Source organism: Chiloscyllium plagiosum, unplaced genomic scaffold (assembly GCF_037043375.1).
Source record: "Chiloscyllium plagiosum isolate Xiang-an unplaced genomic scaffold, Cpla_swu_hap1 HiC_scaffold_1, whole genome shotgun sequence".
In the NCBI taxonomy this organism is placed as follows: Eukaryota; Metazoa; Chordata; class Chondrichthyes; order Orectolobiformes; family Hemiscylliidae; genus Chiloscyllium; species Chiloscyllium plagiosum.
In genome coordinates this window covers 143717620-143738530 of record NW_028270139.1, presented here as the reverse complement: position 1 = coordinate 143738530, position 20911 = coordinate 143717620, and the positions used below count along the sequence as shown (strand labels likewise).

The 20911-nt window shown below is 43.2% G+C and overlaps 1 protein-coding gene across 7 annotated transcripts in view; it reads left to right on the top strand.

Annotated features, from left to right (window-relative positions):
* ptpra (protein tyrosine phosphatase receptor type A) overlaps window positions 1-20911 on the top strand; it is a 313384-nt gene that overhangs the window by 256155 nt on the left and 36318 nt on the right. For all 7 annotated transcript variants that reach the window (XM_043700933.2, XM_043701012.2, XM_043700779.2 and 4 more), the window contains 2 exons: window positions 7039-7188; window positions 14514-14607. In XM_043700933.2, coding sequence (XP_043556868.1) covers window positions 7039-7188; window positions 14514-14607 — 244 coding nt within the window. The remainder of the gene's footprint in view (window positions 1-7038; window positions 7189-14513; window positions 14608-20911) is intronic.

Genomic DNA, 20911 nt, shown 5'->3' with positions numbered 1-20911 from the left:
GTGACTTCAGCTTTCCTAATATTGACTGGAACCATCTTGGTGCAGATGGTTTGGATGGAGCTGTTCTTGTCAGGTGTTCAGGAAGGTTTCCTTATTCAGTATGTAGACAGGCTGATGAGGGGAGAGGCCATTTTGGATTTGGTGCTCGGCAATGAGCCAGGACAGGTGTCAGATCTCGCAGTGGGAGAACACTTTGGTGACAGTGACCACAACTGACTTAGATTTACCATCGCCTTGGAAAGGGAAAGGAGCAGTTACCAAGGAAAGATATTTAATTGGGGAAAAGGAAATTATGATACTATCAGACAGGAGTTGGGAAGTACAGATTGGGAGCAATTGTTCCACAGAAAGGGCACAACAGACATGTGGAAACAGCTTAAGGAGTAGGTATTGCAAGTGATGCACAAATTTGTTCCTCTGAGACAGGCAAAAAGAGATAAGATTAAGGAGCCTTGGATGACAAGAACAGAGGAGCTTCTCATCAAAAGAGAGAAGGCAGCTTATGTAAGGTGAAGGAAGCAAGGTTCTAGCTTCAGAGGATTATAGGCTTACTAGAAAGGAGCTCAGAAATGGATTGAGGAGAGCTAGGAGGGGGCACAAAAAAGGCTTGGCAGAAAGGATTAGGGAGAATCCAAAGGCATTTTAACTCTCACGTGAGGAATAAGAGAATGATCAGAGAGAAGGTAGGGTCGGCCAGGGATAGTGTAGGGAATTCTGGATCAGTGGTGCTGGAAGAGCACAACAATTCAGGCAGCATCCGAGGACAGGCAAAATCGACGTTTCGGGCAAAAGCCCTTCATCAGGAATAAAGGCAGAGAGCCTGAAGCGTGGAGAGATAAGCTGATGCAGCTACCACCCCCACGCTGATTGATGATGTCACTTCTGCCCCCATCATGGCCACTCCCACAGCCACTTCCGGCCCTCACATCATCGCCGATGCCACACGCTCAGTGACTTCCGCCACCCCTACTGCCGTGTCTGCCACCACTTCCGTCCCCACCAACGCCACTCACCTGCATTCTGCTGACACGTCCCCCACAGACCCCACTGTCACTATCCCCACCCCCCAGAACCCCGAGGGGAACACTACCCCTGCTCATGACTCTACCCCCATTCCCCCCACCATCACACCCACTCCAGGTACTGGCTCTGACCCCACTCCCAGCTCTATACCCACACCAGCTCCCAGCCCTGCCGAGTTTTCACCATCCCCCCAGACCTCCCCCTCACTGAGGACGAACGATCAGTCCTCAGCAAAGGACTCACCTTTGTCCCCCTCCGTCCACGCATCAATGAATTTAATACACGCCGTGACATCGAACAATTCTTCCGTCGCCTCCGCCTCCGAGCTTACTTTCACAATCAGGACTCCCGCCCACCTTCCGAGGACCCCTTCGCCCACCTCCAACACACTGCATCCACCTGGACACCCCGCGCTGGCCTATTACCTGCCCTCGACCTCTTCATTTCCAACTGCCGCCGGGATATTAACCGCCTCAACCTGTCGACCCCCCTCCCCCACTCCAACCTCTCACCCTCACAACGCGCAGCCCTCCAATCCCTCTGCTCCAATCCTGACCTCACCATCAAGCCAGCGGACAAAGGGGGCGCAGTGGTAGTCTGGCGCACTGACCTCTACATCGCTGAAGCCAAACGCCAACTCGAGGACACCTCTTCCTACCGCCCCCTTGACCATGACCCCACCCCCCATCACCAAATCATCATCTCCTAGACCATACAGAACCTCATCACCTCAGGAGATCTCCCACCCACAGCTTCCAACCTCATAGTCCGGGAACCCCGCACTGCCCGGTTCTACCTCCTTCCCAAGATCCACAAGCCTGACCACCCTGGCCGACCCATTGTCTCAGCATGCTCCTGCCCCACTGAACTCATCTCTACCTATCTCGACACTGTCCTATCCCCCCTAGTCCAGGAACTCCCCACATACGTTCGAGACACCACCCACGCCCTCCACCTCCTCCAAGACTTCCGTTTCCCCGGCCCCCAACGCCTCATCTTCACCATGGATATCCAATCCCTCTCCACCTCCATCCGCCATGACCAGAGCCTCCAAGCCCTGTTTTTTTCCTCTCCAGACATTCCCAACAGTACCCCTCCACCGACACAATCATTCGTTTGGCCGAACTGCTCCTCCCCCTTAACAATTTCTCCTTTGAATCCTCCCACTTCCTCCAGACCAAAGGGGTAGCCATGGGCACACGTATGGGCCCCAGCTATGCCTGTCTCTTTGTTGGCTACGTAGAGCAGTTGATCTTCCGTAATTACACCGGCACCACTCCCCACCTCTTCCTCCGCTACATTGATGACTGCATTGGCGCCACCTCGTGCTCTCGCGAGGAGGTTGAGCAATTCATCAACTTCACCAACACATTCCACCCTGACCTTAAATTTACCTGGACCATCTCTGACACCTCCCTCCCCTTCCTGGACCTCTCCATCTCCATCAGTGACGACCGACTTGACACTGACATTTTCTACAAACTCCCACAGCTACCTGGATTACACCTCTTCCCACCCTACCTCTTGCAAAAATGCCATCCCATATTCCCAATTCCTCCGCCTCCGCCGTATCTGCTCCCAGGAGGAGCAGTTCCACCATAGAACACACCAGATGGCCTCCTTCTTTAGAGACCGCAATTTCCCTTCCCACGTGGTTAAAGATGCCCTCCAACGCATCTCATCCACATCCCGCACCTCCGCCCTCAGACCCAACCCCTCCAACCGCAACAAGGACAGAACGCCCCTGGTGCTCACCTTCCACCCTACCAACCTTCGCATAAACCAAATCATCCGCCGACATTTCCGCCACCTCCAAACAGACCCCACCACCAGGGATATATTTCCCTCCCCACCCCTCTCCGCCTTCCGCAAAGATCGTTCCCTCCGTGACTACCTGGTCAGGTCCACGCCCCCCTACAACCCACCCTCCCATCCTGGCACTTTCCCCTGCCACCGCAGGAACTGTAAAATCTGTGCCCACACCTCCTCCCTCACCTCCATCCAAGGCCCTAAAGGAGCCTTCCACATCCATCAAAGTTTTACCTGCACATCCACTAATATCATCTATTGTATCTGTTGCTCCCGATGCGGTCTCCTCTACATTGGGGAGACTGGGCGCCTCCTAGCAGAGCGCTTTAGGGAACATCTCCGAGACACCCGCACCAATCAACCAAATCGCCCCGTAGCTCAACATTTCAACTCCCCCTCCCACTCTGCCGAGGATATGGAGGTGCTGGGCCTCCTCCACCGCCGCTCCCTCACCACCAGACGCCTGGAGGAAGAACGCCTCATCTTCCGCCTCAGAACCCTTCAACCCCAGGGCATCAATGTGGATTTCAACAGTTTCCTCATTTCCCCTTCCCCCACCTCATCCTAGTTTCTAACCTCCAGCAACTCGATCCCCTGACTTGTCCGGACTTGTCCGACCTGCCCAGCTCCTTTTCCATCTATCCACTCCACCCTCTCCTCCCTGACCTATCACCTTCATCTCCTTCCCCACTGACCTATTGTACTCTATGCTACTCTCTCCCCACCCCCACCCTCCTCTAGCTTATCTCTCCACGCTTCAGGCTCTCTGCCTTTATTCCTGATGAAGGGCTTTTGCCCGAAATGTCGATTTTGCCTGTCCTCGGATGCTGCCTGAATTGCTGTGCTCTTCCAGCACCACTGATCCAGAATCTGGTTTCCAGCATCTGCAGTCATTGTTTTTACCATAGTGTAGGGAAGTTGTGCACAGACAGGGGAAGCCCGAAATGAGTTTTCTGCTTCGGTTTTCACAAAGGAAAGGGACCTTGTTGTGAGTGAGAACTTTGAGGAACTGGGAAATAGGCTTGAACAGATCAAGATTGATGAATTTTATAAATTTTAGCAAACATTAAGATTGATAAGTCCCCAGGGCCAGATCAGATTTATCCGAGGTTGCTCCAGGAAGCGAGAAAGGAGGTTGCTAAGCCGCTGGCAGAGATCTTTGCTTCCTCACCTTCCATGGGAGTCGTACTGGAGAATTGGAGAGAGGCAAATGTTGTTCCTCTTTTCAAGAAGGGTAATAGGGAAATCCCTGACAATTACAGACCAGTCAGTCTTGCGTCTGTGATCAGCAAGATTTTGGAAAGAATTCTGATGGATAGGATTTATGACTATTTGAAAAAGCATAGTGTGATTAAAGGCAGTCAACGTGGCTTTGTGAGGGGCAGGTCATGCCTTACAAATCTTGTTGAGTTCTTTGAGGAGGTGACGGGACAGGTTGATGAAGGTCGAGCAGTGGATGTAGTGTTTATGGACTTCAGCAAGGTATTTGATAATGTTCCCCATGGTAGACTCATTCATAAAGTCAGGAGGTATGGGATACAGGGAGATTTGGCTACCTGGATTCAGAATAGGTTGGCTGACTGAAGACAAAGAGTGATTGTAGATAGAAAGTATTCTGCCTGGAGGTCAGTGTTGAGTGGTGGCCCGCGGGACTCTGTTCTTGGGCCTCTGCTCTTGGTAGTTTCTAGAAATGACTTGGATGAGGAGGTTGAGGGGTGGGTTAGTAAATGTGCAAATGACACAAAGTTTGGAAGTGCCATTGATAGTATTGAGGGCTGTTGCAGGCTGCATCGCGACATAGACAGGATGCAGAGCTGGGCTGAGAAATGACAGATGGGGTTCAACCTGGATAAATGTAAAGTGATGCATTTTGGAAGGTCGAACTTGAATGCTGAATATAGGATTAAAGACAGGATTCTTGGCAGTGTGGAGGAAGAGAGGGATATTGGTGTTCAAGTGTATAGATCCCTCAAAGCTGCCACCCAAGTGGATAGGGTTGTTAAGAAAGCATATGGTGTTTTGGCTTTCATTAATAGGGGGATCGAGTTTAAGGACCGCGAGGTTTTGCTGTAGCTCTACAAGTCCCTGGTGAGACCACACTTGGAATATTGTGTCCAGTTCTGGTCGCCCTATTACAGGAAAGATACGGAAGCTTTGGAGAGGGTGCAAAGAAGGTTTACCAGGATGCTGCCTGGACTGGAGGGCTTGCTTTATGAAGAGAGGTTGACTAAGCTCGGACTTTTCTCTCTGGAGAGAAGGAAGAAGGGAGGTGGCCTGATTGTGGTATACAAGGTAATGAGAGGCATGGATAGAGTCAATAGCCGGAGACTTTTCCCCAGGGCAGGATTTAAGATATTAGGAGGAAGGTATAAAGGAGACGTCAGAGGTAGGTCCTTTACGCAGAGAGTTGTGAATGCATGGAATGCGTTGCCAGTGGTGGTGGTGAAAGCAGAGTCATTAGAGACATTTAAGCGACTGCTGGACATGCACATGGATAGCAGTGAATTGAGGGGTTATTTTAGTCTAGTTTAGATTAGGAATAATTCTCGGCACAACATCGTGGGCCGACGGGCCTGTTCTATGCTGTACTTTTCTATGTTTTACGTTGACATCATGAAAGTTCCCCTTTTTCCCCAACTCTGCCTTCCACTGGTTAGCCAGTCCTCTTTCAATGCTTATGTATTTATGCCGCCGTCCCCCCAACACCACCACTGCCGCCACAATCAACCTCTTCCCCCCCCCCCCAAAAAAAGAAAACAACAGAGGTTCTTATCTTAAGTAGCCTTCCGTCTGGAACATTATCGAACTCCTTTCAGAAAGTCAATTACATTACATCTACTCGTTCCTCTTTATTTATCCAAAACTTTCTGCTATTAATAATGCTGTGAGAATATCTGGGGGAGTTGCCAATAATGCCACCAGAGGGGCATATTCCACTGCTGGCTGATTAGTTGGTATTGTCAGGTATTTATGCTATAAAAAATTGAAGCTCAAATCTTAGGGACAGAGCACAGATTCATCAGTTGTGGTATGTGGTAAATTGTGAGAATGGGCCTCTGCTGCTGGTGGTAGTAGAACTGGAGTTTTGGCAGTTTGTGGTGGGGAAGGAGATAGGAAGTGGAATCACTAAGTGACTGAGTGATTGTAGGTGAAGCATTTGAATAGGGACTGCAAAGTTCATTGTGGAAAGTGTTTGGGAAGAGAATCTGCTGAGTAATTAGGAAGGGGTGTGGGAGAAGGGGCTGCTGAGTGATTGGCGAAGGGTTTGGGAAGACAGGCTGCTGACAGAGTTAGTGGCGGGGGAAGATGGCGTTTTGAATTAGATTAAATTTAGATTTATTGTCACATATATAAAAGTACAGTTTAAAGTGTTTTTCTGCATGATATATGCAAAGTGTTGCCATACTCTTGGTGCCATCTTGAAGCACTGAATATAATGCAAGATTTTACTGTAATAGAATTCATCTTTCTCTCTTCTTCTTGTTCTTCCTCCGCTGTTCCTCCGGTTGTTGCTTGACATTGGCCGGAGTATCTGAAATGGGCTCCTGGGTCCCTGTAACTGGTTCCGGGGTCTCGGTTACCCCAGTTTGGGAAGGGTTGTCCTGAATTATTGGAATGTGGGAGTGGAGAGCTATTGACCATGTATGGGAAGGACTGTATTGGGATGGCTTGAATCTTCAGTTACCAGGGAATATAGAGAGTTGGGCTAAAATATAAATGAGTATTTAAAATAATATTTTGACAAATCAGTGATTTTATATAATCTATTATTATATGGTAATTTATATATACTTCACTTGCACTTCATCCTTTACAACATTACACCTTCATTGAATGCTCATATGCTGAGGTCACTGATTTGAAGAATGTGTTGGTCAAAACAAGAATAGAAGATACATAAAAGGAAAACTGATGTCTTTACCACTTGATATCTAATGATTCTTTCTATTTGAAGTGGTCCAAAATCATTTTCATTCACTGCACTTTATAAGTACAAAATTTCTAAGATTCCTTGTTGCACAATATTTTCCTGCCTTTGTGTCTTCAGCCATTAATTTTCAGACATGTTTGTTTTTAGCCACTCTGATCCTTGGATTCATGAATTTGAGACAAGAAGATCGGCGACATTGCGGAATGTCAATACCTAGGACATTAATTTTTTTAATATTTACCAGTGGAAGTAAACTTGTTGCTATTTCATTATAGATGCAGTATGTGTTTATATATCAAGCATTGTTGGAGCATTATTTATATGGGGACACAGAGCTGGAAGTCACGTCACTTGAGAGCCACTTGCAGAAACTTTACAACAGAGTATCTGGATCAGGTTGCAATGGTCTGGAGGAAGAATTCAAGGTGAGAAATGGAAATGTTTATGGATTCAGTAATACAGTTAACTGAGGGGAATCGTAACATACACCACCCTCTGCAAGAAAACATTGCCGCTTAGGTCCCTTTTAAATTTTTTCTCTCTCACTCTAAACCTATGCCCGCTAGGTCTGAACTCCCCCTCCCCAGGAAATATACCTTGCCTATTTATCCTATCCATGCCCCTCATGATTTTATAAACCTCTATAAGATCACCCTCAGCCTTCGACATTCCAGGGAAAACAGCCCCAGCTATTCGGCCTCTCCCTGTCGCTCAAATCCTCCAACCCTGGCAACATCCTTGTCAATCTTTTCTGAACCCTTTCAAGTTTCACAACATCCTTCCAGTAGGAGGGAGATCAGAACTGCACACAATCTTCCAAAAGTGGCCTAACCAGTGTCCTGTAAAGCCGCAAAATGTCCTCCCAACTCCTATACTCCATGCTCTAAGAAATAAAGGAAAGCATACCAAATGTCGTTTTCACTATCCTATCTACCTGTGACTCCACTTTCAAGGAGCTATGAACCTGCACTCCAAGTGTCTGTTCAGCAACACTCCCTAGGATTTTACCATTAACTGTATAAGTCCTACTCTGATTCGCCTTTCCAAAATGCAGCACCTCACATTTATCTAAATTAAATTATATCTGATACTGCTCAGCCCATTGACCCATCTGAACAAGATCCTGTTGTACTCTGAGGTAACCTTCTTCACTGTCCACTACATGTCCAATTTTGGTGTCAACTGCAAACTTGCTAACTATACCTCCAAATCATTTATATAAATGATGAAAAGCCATGGACCCAGTACGAATACTTGTTGCATACCACTGATCACAGGTCTACAGTCTGAAAAGCAACCTTCCACCACCACCCTCTACCTTCAAGCCAGTTCTATATCTGAATAGCTAATTCTCTCTCTATTCCATGAGGTCTAACCTAGCGAACCTGTCAAATGCCTTACTGAAGTCCATATAGATCATGACTACCTCTCTGCCCACATCAATTCCCTTTGTTACTTCTTCAAAAAACTCATTCAAGTCCATGAGACATGATTCCCCATGCACAAAGTCATGTTGACTATCCCTAATCAATCCTTGCCTTTCCAAATGCATGTAAATGCTTTCCCTTAGAATGCCCTCCAACAACTTGCCCACCACCAGTGTCAATGCTCACCGGTCTACAGTTCCCTGGCTTTTCCTAGCCACTTTTCTTAAATAGTGGCATCATGTTAGCCAACCTCCAGTCTTCCAGCCCTTCATGATACAAATAATCTCAGCAAGGGGTCCAGCAATCACTTCCCTAGCTTCCCACAGAGTTCTAGGGTGCACCTGATCAGGTCGAGGTAACTGATTTCTAATTGAGTTTACCATATTTGTTCTTATTTCTGTTCCTACTCGTCATCGTCCTTTACCATTTCTTTCTGCTCTTTGCTTTCAAAAGAACAGCATGGTATTTGCGTATTCTTTACAATACGAAATTGCCCATATCAAGGTATTTGCAATCAGTAGGCCAAAGTTTCCTTGAATATTGCAGGTATTTTAGTTGATATTCTCTTTCATCTCTATCTTACTGAGCAGAATCTCTACAAAATAACTTGGGAGGATTTAGGCAATCTTCACTACTTGACATTAACCTGAACCCTTAGCCGCTGTATCCCCCTTCCTAGTGAATATCTGGAACAAACCATTTACTTTTCTGGTGGCATATTTGATTCCAGGGGTGATTTCCTAATCACACATCCCATGGCTTCACTCAAGACCATCTATTTCCACCTATGTATGATTACTAGACTCGTCCTAATCCATTTCTTTATTTTCTCTAGACTTAACTATTCTAATACACTATTGGGCGGCACGGTGGCACAGTGGTTAGCACTGCTGCCTCACAGCGCCTGAGACCCGGGTTCAATTCCTGCCTCAGGCGACTGACTGTGTGGAGTTTGCACGTTCTCCCCGTGTCTGCGTGGGTTTCCTCCGGGTGCTCCGGTTTCTTCCCACAGTCCAAAAGATGTGCAGGGTCAGGTGAATTGGCCATGCTAAATTGCCCGTAGTGTTAGGTAAGGGGTAAATGTAGGGGTAGGGGTGGGTTTCGCTTCGGCGGGTCGGTGTGGACTTGTTGGGCCGAAGGGCCTGTTTCCACACTGTAATGTAATCTAATCTAATCTAAACTATTGAGAGGCCTTCAACCTTGATCTTCAACCCTCCATAAGGTTAAGTTTATCTAAAAAAAGGAAAGAAAAGACTCTGTGGTTAAACTTGCAAGTGTAATCTTAAGATGGACAAAAAAGGGCTTCTTTAATGATATAAAAAGGACAAGAGAGGCTAAAGTAAACATAAGCCCCTTAGAAAAAGAGACTGGGGAAATAATATTAGGGAACCAGGAAATGGCAGACGAGTTGAATACTGCATCAGTCTTCATGATAGAAGACACTAACAGTATTCCAAGAATGTTAAATAATCAAGGGGCAAAGAGGACAGAAGAAATAGAAGGAACATCATGAGAGGAAAAAGTGGTAAGGCAACTAATGGAGCAAATGACTGAAGTCCCTTAGACCTGATGAGATGCATCCTATGATTTTAAAGGAAGTAGCGAGATAGAGGATGCACTGATAGCAATTTTTCAAGATTCCTTCGACTCTGGAAAGGTATTGCGCGAATGAAGAACTACCAAAATAACTTGATTCAAAAAAAGGGGGACCATAAAAGTTGTTAAGGCAAGTTCACGTGAAAAAATGTTAAGAGTCTGTTATAAAGGATATAATAACAGAGCACTTAGAAATTCATAATATGATTAAGCAGAGTCCGTATGGCTACATGAAGGGGAAATCATGCCTGACAAATTCATTAAACTTACCTGAGAAGTAGTAAGTAGGATAGGTAAAAATAAAGCAATGGATGTAGTGTGTTTAGATTTCCAGAAGTCATTTCATAAGCACCCTTGGCGTAGTGTATTAGCATGGATGAAGGCTTGGAGGACAGAGAGTTGGAATAAGGAGTTGTATTTTCAGGATGGCAGCCTGTGACTAGTGAAGTGCGGGAGCTGGGGCTAGGATTATTTATAATCTATATCAATGATTTGGAGGAGGGAAGTGAACATATATTCAAAGTTTGTGAGAAGATTTGTAGCTCGGGTGCTCGTAGTTGTGGTTCTGTTCGCCGAGCTGGAAGTTTTTGTTGCAAACGTTTCGTCCCCTGTCTAGGTGACATCCTCAGTACTTGGGAGCCTCCTGTGAAGCGCTTCTGTGGTGTTTCCTCCGGCATTTATAGTGGCCTGTCCCTGCCGCTTCCGGTTGTCAGTTTCAGCTGTCCGCTGTAGTGGCCGGTATATTGGGTCAAGGTCGATGTGTTTGTTGATGGAGTTTGTGGATGAGTGCCATGCTTCTAGGAATTCCCTGGCTGTTCTTTGTTTCGCTTGCCCTATAATGGTAGTGTTGTCCCAGTCAAATTCATGTTGATTGTCGTCTACGTGTGTGGCTACTAGGGATAGCTGGTCGTGTCGTTTCGTGGCTAGTTGATGTTCGTGGATGCGGATCGTTAGCTGTCTTCCTGTTTGTCCTATATAGTGTTTTGTGCAGTCCTTGCATGGGATTTTGTACACTACATTAGTTTTGCTCATGCTGGGTATCGGGTCCTTCGTTCTGGTGAGTTGTTGTCTGAGTGTGGCTGTTGGTTTGTGTGCTGTTATAAGTCCTAGTGGTCGCAGTAGTCTGGCTGTCATTTCAGAGATGTTCTTGATGTGTGGTAGTGTGGCTAGTCCTTTTGGTTGCGGCATGTCCTCATTCCGTTGTCTTTCCCTTAGGCATCTGTTGATGAAATTGCGGAGGTATCCGTTTTTGGCGAATACCTTGTATAGGTGTTTCTCTTCCTCTTTTTGCAGTTCTGGTGTGCTGCAGTGTGTTGTGGCCCTTTTGAATAGGGTCTTGAATAGTATATCGCTACATTTGCAAATGATACAAAAATAGTTGAGAATAAAAAGAAAAGTTGAGAATGCAAGTGATGAATCTGCAGAGGAATATAGACAAGGAAGTGGTCAAGATCTTAGCTGTTCACTTTCCTCGTTGAGGTTATTAATATATACTTAAATAATGGTGGTCCTAGCACTGATCTCTATGGCATTCCATTAGTTACAGGTTGCCATCCTAAAAATCCCCTTTTATCCCAATTTTTTGTCATTTTATTTGCCAATCCTCTATCCATGATGTTATGCTACCTCCAGCACCATGTGCCTGAACATTGAGGGCTGTAGAGGCTGGTTGGTTTAATATTTTTAATCCTGAGATAAGCAGATTTTAATCAGTAAGGGAATCAAGAATTATAGGGAAACGGGTAGGAACGTGGAGTTGACGATTATCAGATCAGCCATGATCTCATTGAATGATGGAATAGACTCAATGGGACAAATGTCCTACTTCTGCTTCTATGTTTTATAGTCTATCAAGTGCATCACAACTTGTATTGACTACCATTTTCCCATCACTACTGTGCTTGCTGATAAATTGCTGCTTTAAGTGCTTTCTAACTTGCACCCTCTCCATGCCCTCTCCACTCATGCCATATCTCCTCCCTATTTCCAGTCTAACCAGCCCTACAACCTTCAGATACTTGCACTAACTCTGGTCTTTTATACAACTCCACTTTAAATTATTCTTAGTTCCTGGGAGTCTAGGAGAACCCAGTTCAATGAGTTCTGAGCTGACTAATGTACAGTCTGGAGACTTTGCCAAATGTGGGGCAGGCAATGCTTGGAGACTTGACTAGTGGAATTGTTTGGAGGTTTGTACACTCTCCACTTCCTCAGCTTTGCCTCTGTGTTCCAACACTGTCATTTGATGTATTTGGTACCTTTCTAAAGGAATGTTTTCCCTTTTGTCAGTCACAACCTATGTTAGATCTCTTCAGGAATCTTTTGATAACATCACTGAAGTATTTCTGTTTTCCTTTGGGAGTCTCATGTTGCCACTACATTCCAACTAGAACATTTGCTTCTGAAGTCTAGTAGGAGAAAGTGAGGACTGCAGATGTTGGAGATATTCTGAAGTCTAGTGTCAAGTATGAACAACATGTCCTGTCCAGTGGACCTGGTTTTCAGAAATTACTACCTCAATGCTAAACACGTTGGCTTGGGAGAGGGTGTTGCTTTTCAGACTAGTTCTGGAGTATTTTGTGAAGGCACTGCTGATGGTACTTCTCCACTTCTTTGAGACATTCGTTAATGGCTGTCCAGATCTTCAAAATAAATAGCACAACATTCCCTGCTACCGAATAAACAATGACCTTAGTTTTGAGTTTGAGATCCTGGTCCTCAAGTATTCTTTTCCTCAGTTACCTGGAGATGACAATGAATTTTATCATCTCTATCTGTCTTCATTGAGAGGAGGCTCCTAAGTTATTGGAAATGATTTTCCAAGTCCTCATTGGTGATCTTAATCAATAAGAATCAGTATTGTAATACAGGAGCTAGTTGGAAGCAGGCCTTAGATTAATAGGTATTGAACCAAACACTTTTTTTGAGATGTTTTAGAGAAGAAATCACCAAGGGCAGAAATTCAGTTTGAGTTTGTTTATGCATAAGCATCATGCACATTGAAGTTGGAATAATTCTGATTTTGGAAAGCAAAGTGAAAAGTTTCCTGTCGATCTTGGGTAATTGGAGCAATTCACCAAGACTCCTTGGACAATACGTGCCAAACCTGTGATCCCTATCACCCAGAGGGACAAAGGTAGCAAATGCACAAGAGCGCTACCACCTCAAAAGTCCTCTCCAAGTCTCACGTCATCCTAACTTGATCTAGATCACCATTTCTTGGCTGTCATTGGGTCGAAATCCTATAACTCTGTAATAGTATTGTGGGTGAATAGTGCAATCTTGATTATCCAAACATCAAATATCCAAATTTTGGATTATCGGAACAAGATCGCAAGGTTCCATAAAACAGCATAAGACAACTCAGCATTCATTTATCAGTTAAACGGCATGATGGTGTTGCTGGATGACCGAGAAATGTTCAATAACCGGCACTCATAAATTACCACTTGTTTACGATCAGATCGATTATCCAAATTATCAATTTACCGAACAAAATACTCCCCACCCGTCTCATTCGGATAATCAGGGTTCAACTGTTCTTACAACATATGGACAATAGGGTGATTCTTGAAAGCAGCTCATGGTCATTTTTATAAGGGCAACTAAGCATATGAAATAAATAGTTGCCTAACCATTAATGTCCACATTGTGGGAATGAAAATTAATAGTTACTGGAGGTTAGATTCTGTATTGTAGCAAGCAAGGTAGAAAAGAGGGATTGGTGTCATAGCATTTTCTTTTATCCCATTCTGCACTGATGTAGGATCTATTGTACTTATTTCCATTGGTGAATATCACAACGTGGTTGTCATTGTGGAACATGGCAGCAAATTTGAGGAGGATGTTCTATAAGCTTTTGAAGTTGACAGAATCCAAGGCTTTCTTGAAAACAATAGGTCACTTACAACAGTTGGTGCTGCGATTCGCTATCCCTTCTTGATTTGTTGTGAAGATCGTGTCTTGGGGTATACTTAAATTGGTAAAAAAAACACACTGAGTCAGGAAGGAACTCTTCAGCTATGTTGGGAAGAAATTAAGGAGGAGAAAGTGAGGTCTGCAGATGCTGGAGATCAGAGATGGAAATGTGTTGCTGGAAAAGCGCAGCAGGTCAGGCAGCATCTAGGAAACAGGAGAATCGACGTTTCGGGCATTAGCCCTTCTTCAGGAGGAATTAAGGAGGACCTGTAAGAAATTAAGGAGGACCTGTATAATGAACTTTCCTGTGGCAAACAGCAGGATAACTGCTGTCCCTTCTTGAATCTAGTCATGATCACAGCATCCCTGAGCTACCTTGGCATATGCTCTTCTGGATGAGAAATTTGACATTACAAAGAGTGTATCTCCATGTTGTAGAATTTTGGCAGGGATTTCATCTCCAGAGCCTTCATTGTTAAGCAGCTATTACACTTAGCTTTATACTATGGTTTTGTGGAACTATTTGGCTGGGATATTGAAAAGTAAGTTGAGGTATTCAGTTGAAGACTGTCTTATTGAGGATTTGTTCAAAATATTCTTTCCATCAAGCATTGACTACCTCCCTGTTCCTTCCAAGTTTGGATCTCAGCATGTGGACTCATGAATGCTTGGGCTTAGGAAATAAAAAAAAATCTTACTGAAAAGAAGCTAAAGAAAACATTTTGCATATTATTTATTGCTTATTTTAAAAAAAGTTGTAAAGGATATTATGAAGTACCAACTGAATTTGGTGATTTGCCTTTTCCTAGAAGCTGACCTCAATCAAAATACAGAATGACAAGATGAGGACAGGCAATTTGCCAGCCAACATGAAGAAAAACAGAGTGCTTCAGATCATCCCATGTAAGATTTTCTTTTAAAAACTAGTCTGCTGTTTGTGCTTTGGTTGAGAAATACTTCTAATTATGCCATGCAAAACTGAAGTGTGAATATCAAAGAATTATCTTAATTGACCATCCAATTCTAGTGTCTCTTTTTTTGTGTGCTACGATAAATAACAAAGACTGAAGTTTTGCATTAATCATAAAATTTTACTGATAATCTCCTTAGTTGCCGAAGTATAAACTTTGCAATTTTGTACTGCAAACGTTTATAACTAGTCTAATTAAATGTCACCGAGTAATGAAGGGAATTGAAAGCTCAAACTAGTGGACGGCACAGTGTTTAGCACTGCTGCCTCACAGTGCCAGAGACCCAGGTCCAATTCCCATCTCAGGCAACTGTCTGAGTGGAGTTTGCACATTCTCCCCATGTCTGTGTAGGTTTCCTCCGGGTGCTCCAGTTTCCTCCCACAATCCAAAAAATGTGAGGGTTAGCTGAATTGGCCATGCTAAGTTGCTCATAGTGCTAGGAGAAGGGGTAAATGTAGAGGAATGGGTATGGTTGGGTTACTTTTCAGAGGGTCGGTGTGGACTTGTTGGGCCAAAAGGCCTGTTTCCACACTAAGTTATCTAATCTAATCAAACTCCTTATAGCTATGAAGATATATTGGAAAAAATAAGAAGCTTTTTAAAGAGGTCTGCAATAAAAAGCGCCTTTAGGTATTTTGTGTTTGAATGCCACACTTTCAGGATGACTTACGAGATCAGCACAGATTCACCAAAATGACGTGCGCGTTTCTCAGACCCCTTTTCTTCAAGCGCTCAAGCAGATGTTGTCCATTTACAGAATCACATCCATGTTGGCCACTTGGGAATTTTGCAAGTGCAAGCAGGTTGAGTACAATAATAACTTACTTAGTACGAATAGACAAAGGGATATCATATTTTGTACACTTGTATGTCTTTGGGATATGTGGCCTACGTAACCGGTATTATGCTGCCACAAAAATTCATATACAGGGTACTTCATCATTCGTTTGTGTAATAGGCTAAAATATCCTTTTGGCTTGATGGCACCATCCTGTTTCTGGCAAACATCAATCACGTTGCTATTGCATAGCAGTGTAGAATAGCTAGCTTCATCTGTTGCTTAAACCTCTAAACTTTTATGGTTTGTTACCCTTCCAGGCTATCTGAGGTAGACTCCCATTTTATTTAGAACCAGCAGTTATTGACTTAGGGTCTATCTTGAATCTGATAGAGAGAAATGATCTGATCAAGGTAGCTACCATTTCGCAGAATGGCTTTTACTATCGTTCCACTTCCAGTTATTTAATTTATGTGCAGTCAAGTGAGGGTGTGTCTAACTGGGAATGCAACATCAGGAGCTGACTGGGTATCCTTAGATTACAGTTGTCTAACTGGGATCAACTTCTAATTGAAAGAATTATACGAAAGCTATCAGAATTAAAACCTGCTGTAAATCCTCACCAACTGTAAAGCTAGCATCCTCCCCACACCCCCAGAAAAAAGTCATTGGGACCATAGTCACCTTGATCCTTTTGGACTGCGCAACCCACAGCTACACGCACACACTCACATCTCACACACACATCAGAAATGTGATGGAATGTTCCTCACTTGATTGGGTGGCAGTAACTCCAATAAAACCTAGAAATTTAGGCTAAAGCACCCATTTGATTGGCATTCAATCTGTCACTTTCCAGTTTCACTTCACTAGTGGCAATGAATACAATTTACAAGAGGCTGCAGCACTCTCCGAACTTGGGACTTCTACCACCTCGAAGGACATGAGCAGCAGATGAAAGGGAGTGCCACCACCTGCAAGTTCCCCTCTAACCCGCACATCATCCTGACTTGGAACTATTTCACTGTTTCTTCACCATCACTGGGTCCAAATTCTAGAACTCCCTCCCTGTCAACACTGTGGGAGTGCCTACTCTACTTGGGCTGTCAGTCATTGAAAAAGCAGCTCACCCCCATCACGTCACTTTTATTTATTAAAAAAAAATCTCTCGAGGAATAAATGTGTGCATGGCCTTTGGCTGCGTTGAGATTCCCTCCTTTTCTGTTGATCTGCTAGAACAAGTGCTTGACAGTTTTTGAGGTATTATGTAAGTTCATTTCTCACTGGGTTATCACTGCACACATTTCCAATGCAGGAGTGATAAGACTATCATTTGAAGCCAAGAGCAACAGTTAGACTTCTTTCACTCTAGTTTATTCCAAGTCCAGGCAGTAGAAGGTATGTTTTGACATTAATGCCAGAACTTGAAATTAGAGTAGAGTCCAGAAAGCTTGAGTGCCTTCTCCCTGTTTGGTTGAGAGAACACAAGCTTCTCAATCAAACTTCTCAGATTACAACTTGATCTAGCAAACATGTAGCATGCCCCCATGCTTAATTCCTTTTGCATCAGTTTATTCCCAAGCTCATATATGTTCAACAAGTAATATGTTTGAATTTCATCAATTAGGATTTATTTTTCAACAATTTTGTATCGTCTTACATCCACTTCATTGATATGAAATATCTTAATATATTCTGTGGAATACTGATTACTAAATAACCACATTATTTTTGCTGTTGACAGCATTAATTATGTTTCCCAGTTAATGCCCCCATTAACTTAACTGTTACACATGTTGTCATTTTAAGTTCTCTCTGTGTGTGGATTATGATTGTATCTTTCTGAATTTTCTGCATGAAAAATCTACATTCACCAGTTTACATAAATTATGAGCAAAAAATTCAGCTGTTGAGGTTGTTTTATTAATGATCATTTGGTATCCTCTAGTGGAGAAATTTGAAACTGTTATTCTTTTATATAATAAATTGTGCAGAGCTTATTCAAATATTGGCTTAAATGTACCTGTACACCCAGTTTAACTTTGCAAACTTTTGTGGCTTTATTGGACTGTGAAATTGGTTTACCTGAAAATATTAATATTTAAGTATTAAATATGACAAAGATAATCTTATGTTTGGCATTTTGTGGGAGAACACATGTTTAAGTGTGAACTTTGCTCTTAAGTAACACATGGGGATTCCTGACCTGTTCTGAAAGTCAATATGCAAGTGCAACATGCAATTAAGAAGGTAAATCTTGACATTTATTCAAAGATGATTTGAGTACAGAAACTTTATTTTGGATATTTAGAGTACAATTATGTAGAGACTTAATATGACAACTCTTGGGGTATTATGCAACCTTTTAGTCTCCATACTTAAAAAACGATACATTTGCCACAGAGGTACAATAGTTCACCAACTAAGTTCCTAAAATACACGGTTGGCCTGTGAGGAAAGATTAAATAGACTATATAGACTGGACTTCACTTGAATGCAAAGTAATCATTTTTGATCATTACAAATTCTTCCAGAGATTCACAAGGTACATTTATTTTCCTTAAAAATGTGTCGCTGGAAAAGCGCAGCAGGTCAGGCAGCATCAAAGGAGAAGGAGAATCAACGTTTTGGTCATGAAGAAGGGCTTATGCCAGAAACGTCGATTCTCCTTCTCCTTTGATGCTGCCTGACCTGCCGCGCTGTTCCAGCAACACATTTTTAAGGTCTGATCTCCAGCATCTGCAGTCCTCACTTTCTCCACATTTGATTTCCTGGCTGGGAAGCCCAGAACTATTAACATAGCCTACCCCTTATTCCAAGACTGTTTAGGACTGAGAGGAGGAATTTTTTCAATCAGGGTAATGAGCCTTTGGAATTCTTAGGCACATTTAGAGTCATAGAGATATACGGGGAAATAGATCCTTCGAACTAACTCATCCATGCCAACCAGATATCCTAAATAAATCTAGTTCCATTTGCCAGAATTCAGTCAAATCCCTGTAAACCCTTCATATTCATGCATCCATCCAAATGCCTTTTAAATGTTGTAATTATACCAGCCTCCATCACTTCCTCTGGCACATCATTCCATACACGCACCATCTTCTGCATGGAAGAAGTTGTCTCTTTTATTTCTTTCCCCTCTCACCTTAAATCTATGCCCTCTAACTTTGGACTCACCCACCCCAGGGGAAAAGACCTTGTCTATTCACCCTATTCACGCCCTGATGATTTTATAAACCTCTATAGGTCACCCAGAGGAGGAAAATAGACGTTTCAGGCAGGAGCTCTTCATCAGGAATAGTCGTTTGCCTGCGCCTCGAATGCTGCCTGACCTGCTGTGCTTTTCCAGCACCACTCTAATCTTGACTCTAATCTCCAGAATCTACAGTCTTCACTTTCGTCTTTTGGTCACCTGTCTGTCTCCAACCTTGGCAATATCCTTGTAAATCTTCTCTAAATCCTTTCAAGTTTCACAACACCCTTCCTCTAGCAGGGAGACCAGAATTGAATGCTGTATTTCAGAAGTATTTTAATCAATGCACTGTACAGCCACAGCGTGACCTCTCAATTCCTATACTCAATGCACTGATCAATAAAGGAAAGCATACTAAATGCCTCCTTCACTATCCTATCTGTCTGAAACTCCACTTCCAAGGAACTATTGATCTGCACTCCAAGGTCTCTTTGTCAGCAGCACTCCCCAGGAACTTATCAATAAGTATGTAAGTCCTGCCCTGATTTGCCTTTCCAAAACGCAGCACCTCACATTTATCTAAATTAAATTCTATCTGCTACTCATTGGCCCATCTGATCAAGATCCCATTGTACTCTGAAGTAACCTTCTTCACAATCCACTATACCATGTTGAGTATTTTCAAAATTGAGATCAAGGTATGTGACAATACATCTGGAGATGGTTTTGAAGATCTGCCATGATCCATTGAATGGCAGTGTAGGCTCAAAGGGCAGATTTTATAATTCATAATTATATGCATAAACTGGACTAACATTCCTCCTTGCTCTATTCTAATCTACTCGTACTCAGGTCTTTTTTTCCCTGGTCAATTTGAGTATTTCATTGGGCTTAATACTATGTCTAATTTCCCTTGTAAGTCATGGTTTGGCCACCTTTCCCATTCTATTTTTGCACCAGACAGAAATGAACAATTGTTGCAGTTCACCAATGTGCTCTTTGAACGTTTGCTAATGCCTTCCGTCACCATCCTTCAAGTCATGCCCCCAGTCTATCACTAGCCTACATGCACAGCAAGATTTGTAGATAGTGCAATTTGTTGCTGCTGTGTAAGAGACTGGATAAGTTTGGGTTGCTTTCTTTGGAGCAGAGAAGGTTGAGGGGGGGATCTGATAGAGATGTATAAGATAGTGGAGCATGGGCAGAATGAATAGAAAGCAGCCTGTTCCCTCAGTCGAAGGGATAATGATAGGATGGCATCATTTTAAAGTGAAAAGCAGGGGGTCTAGAGGGATTTTGAAAATAAACTTGTTCATCCAGAGGGTGGTGAGGGTCTGGAAAATACTGTCTGTGAGGATAGTTGAGGCAGGTAACCTTACAACCTTTAAAAAGTGTTTGGATAAGCACTTGAAATGTCATAACATTCAAGGCTATGGGCCCAGTATTTGTGGCAGTACAGACTCGATAGGCAGAAGGGCCTCTTCTATGCTGTGACTCTGTGTCAGTGGTGAAAGTGGTGGGTAGTGTAACAATCAAGCAGGCTGCATAATTCTAAATACCATTGATGTAATATGTTTCTTGACATCCACTAATACAGTCGTAGTTTTGACTGGTGCTTTGTACATGCTGGATTGGGATTGGGAATCTGGGGTGGGTTACTTGTCACTGAATTCCCAGCCTCTAATCTATAATTGTGTAACCACAGTATTCATGTGGTTCTTCCTGTTCAGTTTCTGGTTACTCCAGGATATTCCCTGTTTGTGAATCTTACTCTGTTTGTTCTTCCTATGTTAACTACTTTTTGTGTTTCTCCCTTATCTTTATTTAACATTTGATCTCAAATTACATTGCAATGCTTTTTATATTTGCTTTTTTGTGTGATTTGAATGTTTTATTTCATTATGTCCTAAAAAGAAAGCATTTTTGGCTGTTTAGTGTAGGTTCGCAACTGCTGGACTACAAGTTGATAAGGTAGCACTTCTTCCTGCATTTTCTTACACTTGATCTTCGTTAGGCCATGTAGTGTTTTTCTGTGGGTTCCGAATCTTCATTTGAGAAAATGAGAAAAATTAGAACAGATGTCAATGTATATCACATTTCCCTAGAAGTTTCTATTAACCTCAACATGTTGCAATTATCTTGCTTTATTTTAGCGTGAGAGAATGCATCAATATTTTGCTGTTGCAATTATCACAGTTCATCTGTTATACTGGTTTTGCAATTCAGTAGAGATTATAGTTTTGATTCAGCTGTAAAGTAGTT